The sequence below is a fragment of the Oncorhynchus gorbuscha genome, linkage group LG20 (assembly GCF_021184085.1).
Source record: "Oncorhynchus gorbuscha isolate QuinsamMale2020 ecotype Even-year linkage group LG20, OgorEven_v1.0, whole genome shotgun sequence".
NCBI lineage: Eukaryota > Metazoa > Chordata > Actinopteri > Salmoniformes > Salmonidae > Oncorhynchus > Oncorhynchus gorbuscha.
Window position 1 is genome coordinate 23,656,544 of NC_060192.1, and position 9,866 is coordinate 23,666,409.

Genomic DNA, 9,866 nt, shown 5'->3' on the forward strand with positions numbered 1-9,866 from the left:
AACTTACATCATGTGGAAAATATTACTCAATTAATTGTACGCAAGGGTGCACAAATAAAACAAAAGACCTTCAGTATTGCTTTAAAAAAAACTTATTAGACCTACCTTACTCTATCCATCTCTCTTGTCAGATATTTTTTCTAAATGATGATAACATTCTAAAGCCCTATAACTCTTGTGCACATAGCACTATCAATAAGATATTACTGTCTCTCAACACCAAAACCCTTAGTTGCCCTCTTATGCAGCTCTCATTTCCAGGAACTGAGGATGGCCAGGAAGAGAAATAATAATGAAGACATACTGTATGTGAGGATCAAACAGAACTATCCTACATTCACTCACTCTTCCACACTTAGGCTGTTATTGAAGCAGGGGAGTGAATGGACAGACATATTGGACATTATTGTCTTGTTTTGTAATACAGACCCAGCCTGTCATGAACAACACCAAGTCCTTTTCACATTCTCTCACCATGAGAAGCAGGATGTAAAGCTAAATACCATGCAGGTTCTCAATAACACCTCACTCTGATAAGTTAGATGACTCATAGAACAGAAAGACCAATTTAACATGTCATCTAAATGAATCCGGACAGATGTCTGAAACATGTATTCACTGACCATGTCTGCCTGGTGTCTGTCTCTCTGTCTGTTCAATCTCCACTCACAAAGCTAGAGGCGGCACTTGTTAGCATATGTTTGATGCAGTGACCATGATCAGTTTTACCGCATGATCAATAATACCGCATGATGATTATTATAGTCTGTTAGCCTATGGATGCTCATATCTACGTGTTAGATGCTCATATCTACGTGACATACTTCCCAGAACTGTGTGCGTCATGACGCAATCAGATGCGTGTTTGGGAAATCCCGAATTGTAATAACGCATTTATCATTGACGGTCTAGCCTACTACACCTTTAAGACGTCGACACTGCGAATTGGGAGTGGGCATATGTTCGACAGTAAAATCACAACACTTCGCAATGGGAAAACTGTGAAGAGGACCCTCTGCGCTGACCACTAGTTATAGAAAAGGTTTGAAATAATGTGCACCAAAAGGCTATATTGCCATAATAACTATGTCTGAAAAGTGATACGGAAACCATTAAATGCATGTGGGATGAGGTTTGCGCAATGGACGCACAAGGGTATTGGTCTGCACACGTCAACACATTTTGTGACATGTTTACGTTTTGATTTGCCTGTAGAATGTTGTATTTTAATCGTCTTTGACATTTGACAGAAATGTATTCCCGATCAGCAGGGAAATTGTGCTGCTAAAGTGTGAAATATGTTTACAGTTGATTTTCTTCAGTTTTGTTATCTACCACATTCTCCATTTTAACTCCGTCTTTAGCCAGCGACAACGATATTTATCTCATCGACACAAAAATATCTGCCGGTATCCTGCATGTTGTACTGTTGTGGAAGCAAGGACAAGGAGAAGCAGCGCCCGGACGCTGCGGAGGTGTCGAGAATTCTAGAGACAGAGAAAAACCGAAAGAGCCAAGAAAGCGCACCTCAACCACTGGACATGTACGGAATAACGGCAATGCCCGAGCTTCTACCACCCTCTGGCGTCCTCCAGCCCAGCTCAGTAATCCCACTCGAGTCGGGTGAGGTGCCTGGTTTGTGGAATGGATTCAACAGGGGTGTGCTGAGTTTTGACTCCCCCCAGCGGAGACGAGGCCAACGGGCCCCGAAGTTAGGGCAAATAGGACGGTCGAAGAGAGGTGAGTGTCGGAGATGATGGGGCAACAAGCAAAAGACGAGGAACTAGAATTGCGCTGAAAGAAACTGAACTGCCCGTGACTAAATTATCTACCTGGTTTCAGAGCATTTCGTATTATTCTGTACATAAACCCGAGATACTCATTTAGTATGATATGTTACGTTTCGTATGGTATGTATTCATATGTGGATGTCCATCACTCATTTTGTATGATATGGTACGAATTACAATTCGTATTATATGTTACGAATTTCGTAAATTTACAAATGGTTACGAATTTGCCAAGAGTATATGTTACGAATTCTAGCGAATGTCAGGTTAATGTCAGCTAGCTCGCTTAATGTTAGCTAGCTGGCTGACGTTAGCTAGGCTAGTGGTTAGGTTTAAGAGTTCGTTTATAGGAGAAGGGTTTGCTAAATGGTTAAGGTTAGAGGCAGGGTTAACAAGCTTGCTAGGTAGTTGCAAAGTAGCTAAAAAAAGTAGTAAGTAGTTGAAAATGGGCTAATTAGCTCAAATTGTCCATGAAGAGATTTGAAGTTGCAACCTTTGGGTTGCTAGACGTTTGTGTTCTACGACCACCTACTAATCATACCAAACGTAACATATCAGAATCAGACTGGCCTTTGTAGAATTTATGTAGAATGTTGTTCATTCATCTGTCAAGATATTGATATTCATAGTCTTTCCCCCCTTTCGTTTACAGTGGTTATAGAGGATGACGACTTGGATGATGTCATGAAACACAATGGCCTCCCCATATCAATCAATATCTCTCCTGTTGCCTGAACAACTCTGATAGTGTCCAGACCTCAAGAGGCTGTTGTGCTCATTTGTGAAATTCTGAAGTGTGTACCACTTGTTTCTGGACAATGTCCAATTCAGGTGCCCATTGCAAAGTTTACAATAGTAGCATGTGCATCACATGTAGTTTAGCTCTTCCTAGACACAGGAAGGTCTGTCCCAAGGAAATAGAAGTAAAAAAAAAACAGTGCATCTTTGCTTCAGCTGCTGTTCTGGTTTTGAAGGGGGGACTTTGTGTCCTGAGGAGAGGGGAGCAATTAGGATAGATTTGGGTCTGGACAGGCTGAAACATAAGCACACAAGAGAAGGCCCTACCCATCAAGACCTGCCCCTTCAAAATGAGTGGACCTGTTTGTTTGTTGTACAGTCTTTAGTGTCTATATTTTAAACACTCCATCCAAGATGTTATTTTAATTTGTGTCAATCCAACCTATATCTAATTGAGAAAGCAGCTACTCATAGTGCTGGGCAGTGTTTTCACAATATTATTTATTTTACATTATGTACGCTTTTTTCAGTGTTTCACATATGTTGACAACACTTATTTTAGTTTTTGACAGTTGACAACACTGTCTCGTTTTGGTGCAAACTAATTGTAAAATTTGTTGTAAAACGTGTTAGATAAACTGAAGGCTTTAATTTTCCATTGTAACATGTCACAATCATTGTCTTAGGATAACATATGTTGTACTGTATGTTACTTTTACCCCTGAGTTGCTAGACAAAAAGACTTCCCACTGTGAACTATTTATGGAACTTTATGTATCCCTGCATCAAGGTGTAATATACACATTTTTTACAACCAGCTTCCTGTTATATTCTTCACCATAATGCCACATCTGTTAGAAAAGGCATGTGGCATTCAGATAAGTAGCCTAACTTATGTTAAACCCAGCTATGAAGCAGGTCGCTACATGGAGGAGCAACTCAAGGAAATTGGTGTAAGACTCACCGATCTGTGAGGAATACATTGTTTTGATGTAACCATTGTTCAGTTTGGCTCAGTCTTATCTGTCAAGATTAATAGATGTAAAGTTATAAAATCTACCCCTCAGAGATATACAAGCAGGGTTTAGCTTAAATCAATTCACTTGTCAAGAACGTGTTTTCTAAATCCTCCTTGAATCTACTTGCTAGTTTTCCAACCCTTTTCAATTATCAAATCACATTTTGTGCCAAATACAACTTACAAGCCCTTAACCAACCATGCGGTTTTAAGAAAATAGTTAAATATTTAAATTATTGTACCAAGTGAATTTTGCTCTGCCCGGAGTACCCCTGACATATTCCCTCATGTGCATTATACCAGTAGGACTATTATCTCATGAGTCTTCTCAAGTACCCTCTGTCAAGTAACCCTGTTTGGGAACCACTGTTAGAATGTGATCCGCTGTTGTGTAATGATAGTATGCACCACCAGATAGCGATAAAGTCAAAGGAACAGTCCTCAGCCCAAAATCTGTGTCTTACTCAACCCCTCAGTCTTTTATTCATTTGTAATAAAAACCTGTTTGTATAGGTTCATTTCTAAAGACTAAGTCACAAGCTCACAGTTGAAGACAGAACATTTCAAAAATAGTCCCTAACTCACTGATTTGAGAGAACTTAATGTACATTGTTAGATTCCCCTGCCTGTGAGCTTTATAGCTTCATGCAGCTCATTCCACCCATCCCCCAAACATGCCAGAGAGACTAGGGGGGGGGGGGGCAGTTGTACAACAATGCATCTTCCACATGTAACCCAACCCCTCTGAATTAGAGGTGCAGAAGGCTGCCTGGGTAACAGTGGGTTAACTGCCTTGCTTAGGAGCCAAACAGATTTTTACCTTGTCAGCTCGGGGATTTGATCCAGCAACCTTTTGGTTACTGGCCCAACTCTACCAGCCAGGCTACCAGACCATGTTCAAGGGGATCTAAACCATTTTTACCTAGATAAATAATATATCACAAGTAAAATTGTGACTCACTGACCTACAAATAATTATAAGTCGTTATTTATGATGCAAGGTGATTTGTAGATAAGTCAGTTGGCAATGGCCTGCACTGTTGGCTGCAATGTGAAACAAGCTCCATGAGGATCATAAAGACCGGGTTCCAGAGCTTAGACATTGCCGCACCTAACAGGTCTTCAACTCCTAGTTAGGCATTTTAAGTATCAGCTAACCACATCCTAGGAGTCTTCTCTGACCAGGCGTTGCGGACGCCTGCTAGGTCTTAAAACACCTGGATAGCAATCTCAGTCGATGACGTGGCACCCCAACCATTGGTTGATGCATGCCATGTCTGGGCAGTGGAACACAACACCTATGTTATTGCCATGTTCAAAACAGCTGAGAACTCTGGACTTTAGTCCATTCAAGACTACTGCAATTTATGTATAAACAAGATTTCTTGAAACATCTGCATATCTGGCATGGAATCCCACATCATAAGACACAGTAAACCAGAACCCACAACTTGTCACCATTTTATTTATTTACAGAAGACAATCTCAAAAAGTTAAATATTAAAAATGTGGCAGTATTACAAAACTACTCTTGGGAAAAGGAGAATACATTTGATCCTTTTGAAGCATACATTTTAGGTTACTAGCCAATTTTTTTTTTAAGTTGCCAAAATCAGAGTACACCTTTACCGCTGATAATGGCATTAAGTGAATCACAGCAAATAGTCAACAATCTTAGTTGTGGGAGAACAGTCTCAGGCCTTCAGAAATTACAAGTCTTGACAGAGTCACGTGTGTTGTATAATTCAAAATGTTGTATCTAGCGTAATCATTATAAATCTAGATATAGGCTTGCATTTCCCGATTGGCTCCTGAAACAGCTTATGGTATGGTTGACCGTTGTAATGTAATACCAAAGCATGATGGCCCCATCATTACATAGTCATCTGGCCTGTCCATGTAGGCTACAGTAATAGAAATTGGAAAAGTGAAGGGATGTAAAAAAGTTCTGAGGCCAACACTCAACATCTGCTCTACCTTACAAGTAAACATCATGAGCAGTCCTCTAGAACCATCTCTTAATTACATCCTTACTGATTTATTGTAGCTGAGGGTATACCCTGGAAAAATAATAACACGTAGTTTTAAAAAAGGACTGACGGACCAAAATGTCATGTTGAGTTGGACTGATGCGCTGCAGATTCCTAAGTTTTCCTACAGCATCCATGAAACTCAAACGTACTCCTTGCTGCTGCTGGGGGGACGAGTGGAGGCGATGGGGTATTTGGCCTTAGGTTTGCCCTTGGGGCAGGTTGCTGCAAGCATGGCACCACCAATTATGTCCAGGAATGCTCCAGCCCAGGCAATGAAGATGGCTGAACCAAACTCATACCTAGAAGATGAGGGTTTGTGTTAGCAACAGTATCTGTACAATGACATGCATAACAGAACAATGGAAAGCAACTTCCAGCATTCAACACCATGAAGACAGTGAATTAAAGACTCCAGGTGATAAGAGGGGCACTAAAGGGAAGTTAACCAAAGAGAGATTCAGTAGTACTTACTTGGAGTTAACAGGGGCGAATGGGTTGTAGAACTCCTTGATGATGTTGTTAGCATACCACGAGCAGGCGATAGTTGCACACAGAGCTATGGAGGGGAACGAAATGTTAGCGGTTAAACCATCAGAGCATACAGAGAATCAAGAGCCAATTTCAAGGTAACTCACATCCAATCAGCAGGACGATGCCACCGGTCATGGCGATGCGAGACTTCTTGTTTTTGTCATCTCCCCCACAGTTGGTGCACTTCATTCCCATGGTGGCCACACCCAGTCCAGCCACGGTCACAATGATGCCCACAATCATCAGGGCACGCGTTGCCTGGAGTGCAGCTGGTGAGTTGGGGGAGGACAGGGTTAATACACCAGGACATCTCTGGGTGGCAAACAAATAATATATGGTGCATTACATGGCCCTCCTGTTTTTCTCCCCAGCTGAGATAAGTTAGTTTGATAGGGGAAGTCGATATGGATGGTTGAGTGAATAAATAACCATTGACAAATGTTTGATTTATCCAACCAAATAATTTGAATTAGCCACAAGTTTCAGTTACAGGAATATAAAGTTGAACCCAATTAGGTGTTTAGCTTTCATATCCAGGTTATTGAAACCTGAGAGCAGTGTAGCCACAAACAATACATGCAAACTAAACACTGATATTCTCCATCTTTGCCTCAACCACTCCCTCCCCCAATGCACCTCTAGTCAGGTGTAACAGAAACCGGCTTCAACCGGAAACCCCCATGAGGGTAAGTGTGCGCCACCCCTCCCCCTCTGGCTCAGTTGGCAAGTCAGGAACCAGTTAGACCAGTCATGAGACAGACGGGGAGTTGGGTTTCACTATGAGGGACGTTCTCACTATTGGCTAGCTAGACCCTCCCACAGCAAGTAGATCTCGCTTTAGGTTACAAGTGACATTCACAAGATCCCAAATCAAAATGGCTGTTGACAGTAAAATGATTTAATATGGCCTCATAACACCCATATACGAGCCAGGAAGCATTTAGACAACATACCGACGCCTGAAACTATGCATTTCTGAAAAACTCCAGTTCCACAGATTGCAATTGGCATAAGAAAAACAGTACACCGCAATCATTGCTTACCTGGAACGCATGAAGAAATTTAAATAAGCATTTGGCACAAACCAATAAATTTCTACAGTTCCGCATATCTGGTAATTCTCCACCTTCCTGCTATCAGTGCAATGCAATTGACATAAAGCTATTTATTTACTTGTTACATTGACCACTGGTTTGATTACAATGCCTTTATCAGACATGGCTTGTGTTCATGTTTGCAGATATGATAAAGCATACAAGCAAAAGAGTATAAGAGATAAAGCTATATCGTTTTATAGACTCCTTATCAAAATAGTTGATACACAAGTCAAACAGTGGTTTTACAGCCACTAAAACTACCATGCAGTCAGGGAGCTCAAAGCAGCTCAGTAAAGCCTATGCTCTCAATGTCTGAGAGCATAGTCTTTTAGAGGTGCACTTTTGCCGAAGTGTGAAAATATGAATGGAATGGATGGCACTCACCCAGCAAGCCACACTTAACTCACACATCTAGACACCGCAATGTGTCTGCTGATTGAGACCAGAGTTACTTAAACACCATGCTTCTACATCGCTTGCTCTTCGGGGTTTTAGACTGGCTTTCTATAGAAGCACTGTGACAACGGCTGATATAAAAAGGGCTTTATAAAATACATTTGATAGAGTAGGATGTAGTGGACAGAAGTCGCTACTTAAACTACTTGTTGAGATACAGGATCAAGCACTTTTATCAGGGGGCAGTTGGCAGGGAGTGTAGTCAGAGGCTAACGTTTTGGGCCATGCCTACATTTATGCAATGTCATGATTTAGTGATTGTTGGTTTAAGCGAATATTGTACTATTGCATATATTGTAACACCAGTAGGGTAGGAAGCTAAACAGGAAAATATCGCCGCGAGCCAGTTTTATTCAGTAATAGGCTAGATGAGGAATGCATCTGTGCCTCTTGCCGACTGTGCACGCAGACTGTCACACCTGTGAGTCCAGTCAATGGCGTGTTGACTAAACAGAGCAGAGATCAAGGCTTGATTTACCCCCATGCCAACAACTCGTCCCCCCCTCGATACTGCCTGCAGCTAGTTAATAAGGGTTTTTCCCATAGGCGGATGAGGGCATGGCACAGGACAATGGCTGTCTGGATAACCATTACCCTATTGGTAACTGCGCAACACAGCTATGTCCACGAACCAACGTGAATACAAAGCATTCCTCCAGTAGCCTGTGTTTGGTTATATCCCCTGATATCGTGAACCGATGGTGAGATGAAATAGGAGTAGCCCCATATAATGGACAAAGAAAAATGTTGGATAGAGTCCATTGGGGCTAAGTTACTGAATATCAATAACAAAGCAACCAAAAATGTACATAGAAGATGGACACTAAGTATGAGTCGTAAATCGCACACAAGGTGTGGCAGTTCTATAGAACATTATCAGGTTTCCAATAAGACACGGCGCATGCGTCATCTATAGCAGGGGCGCGCGTTAATTCCCTCGCCTAGCAAATTCAAACAGCTTGTTCTCAACATTAACTTTTGACATTGTACTCATTCCACTAATAGTTTCATACTGGAAAATGAAACTAATTTTATATATAAAACAAATTCATTAGCCTACTTACAGTCAAGTTGCAGAATTGAGTCATAGACTTTGCATTGGATCTGGCCGGTACTCTGAAATGCACAAGACATCCATAATCCCTGGTACATAGACACCGCTGTGATGATGTTGTCCCCGACATAGGCGGACATTTTCCACTGCGGAAGGATTGTGCCGACAATTAACCCGATCAGACCCAGTAGCGACAGGGCAAACCCCAGAATCTGGAGTCCCGAGTTGGCCATGTCAACTCCTTGAAGCAAACCGAGTTTTAGGAATGTCACTGACCTTGAATAATCTGTGTAGTACAATAAAGACAACAAATAGTTTGATTGGCACGAAGAGGAAATTACTGTCCACCTGTTTGAGAAAAGCAGCCCTTCACGCGTTCACACAATTAATGTCTTCAAAAAGAGCTCTCTTTTGTCAAATTGTTTTAGAAAGTAGCGACTGCTTTCTGCAAACTATAAAAACAACTTGGCAGCTTCACCTCTAAAACGCAAACTGTAGAATTTCTCAGCACCTGTTGCCAAGCCGCACCTTGATTATTATAATGAGGGTCGGTCGGGGACGAGCGTTTTTAAGGTCTCTTCCTCACAAAGGGGCGGGAACGCGCACAGTTTCGAGTCATTCACCTTCGATAGGTTTCATGATGTCACCGTTTCTGTCGCAGTATAATGAAACCAAACCGTTCAACTTCAATAATTTCCCGAATGTGATGCTGTGACTAATCGTTCACAAATTATTTGGTGAAGTTTAAAATTGTAAAAAAGAAAAGAAAAAAGAAGAAGAAAATCCCCTAAATCAAGGGCCGATCTCTTGTGCTCAGGCATAGGGGCCTATTCCAGGTGTTCAGTTTATTTTTCTAGGGGATAGATTAGCTATGACATTAGCAGATATAATTAAGTATATCAAATAACATTACTTACATCATGTATAATCAACTTTTTTATTTATATTTTTTATAATGTTTTATTATGTCCCTACCCCGCTTTCCACATCTGCCTTCTTCACCTGCCCAGTCATGTGAAATCCAAAGATCAAGGCCAGACATCATTTATTTAAATTGACTGATTTCCTTAAATGAATTGTAACTCAGTAAAATATTTTAAATTGTTGTATGTTACGTTTATATATATATTTAAAAAAAAAAAAATATAT

General features: G+C 41.1%; 1 protein-coding gene and 1 long non-coding RNA gene across 3 annotated transcripts; one reads left to right on the top strand and one right to left on the bottom strand.

Annotated features, from left to right (window-relative positions):
- The first annotated feature begins 914 nt into the window (after positions 1 to 914).
- On the top strand, positions 915 to 3,986 carry LOC124007237. Its single transcript, XR_006833890.1, has 2 exons — positions 915 to 1,740; positions 2,443 to 3,986. It is a non-coding gene; the product is annotated as an uncharacterized LOC124007237 (long non-coding RNA).
- A 1,009-nt stretch (positions 3,987 to 4,995) lies between these two features.
- LOC124007495 (claudin-7-B-like) lies at positions 4,996 to 9,337 on the bottom strand. 2 transcript variants are annotated; one of them, XM_046318122.1, is made up of 5 exons: positions 9,196 to 9,337; positions 8,728 to 9,003; positions 6,215 to 6,379; positions 6,051 to 6,135; positions 4,996 to 5,878 (listed from the first exon to the last, which is right to left on the bottom strand). In XM_046318122.1, exons 2-5 carry the CDS (start codon positions 8,948 to 8,950, stop codon positions 5,719 to 5,721), a joined length of 633 nt encoding a protein of 210 aa, XP_046174078.1. In that variant the 5' UTR covers positions 8,951 to 9,003; positions 9,196 to 9,337; the 3' UTR covers positions 4,996 to 5,718. The 2 variants fall into 2 exon arrangements, with proteins under 2 accessions (XP_046174078.1, XP_046174077.1); XM_046318121.1 differs by having other exon boundaries at positions 8,728 to 9,255.
- Between the last annotated feature and the right edge of the window lie 529 nt (positions 9,338 to 9,866).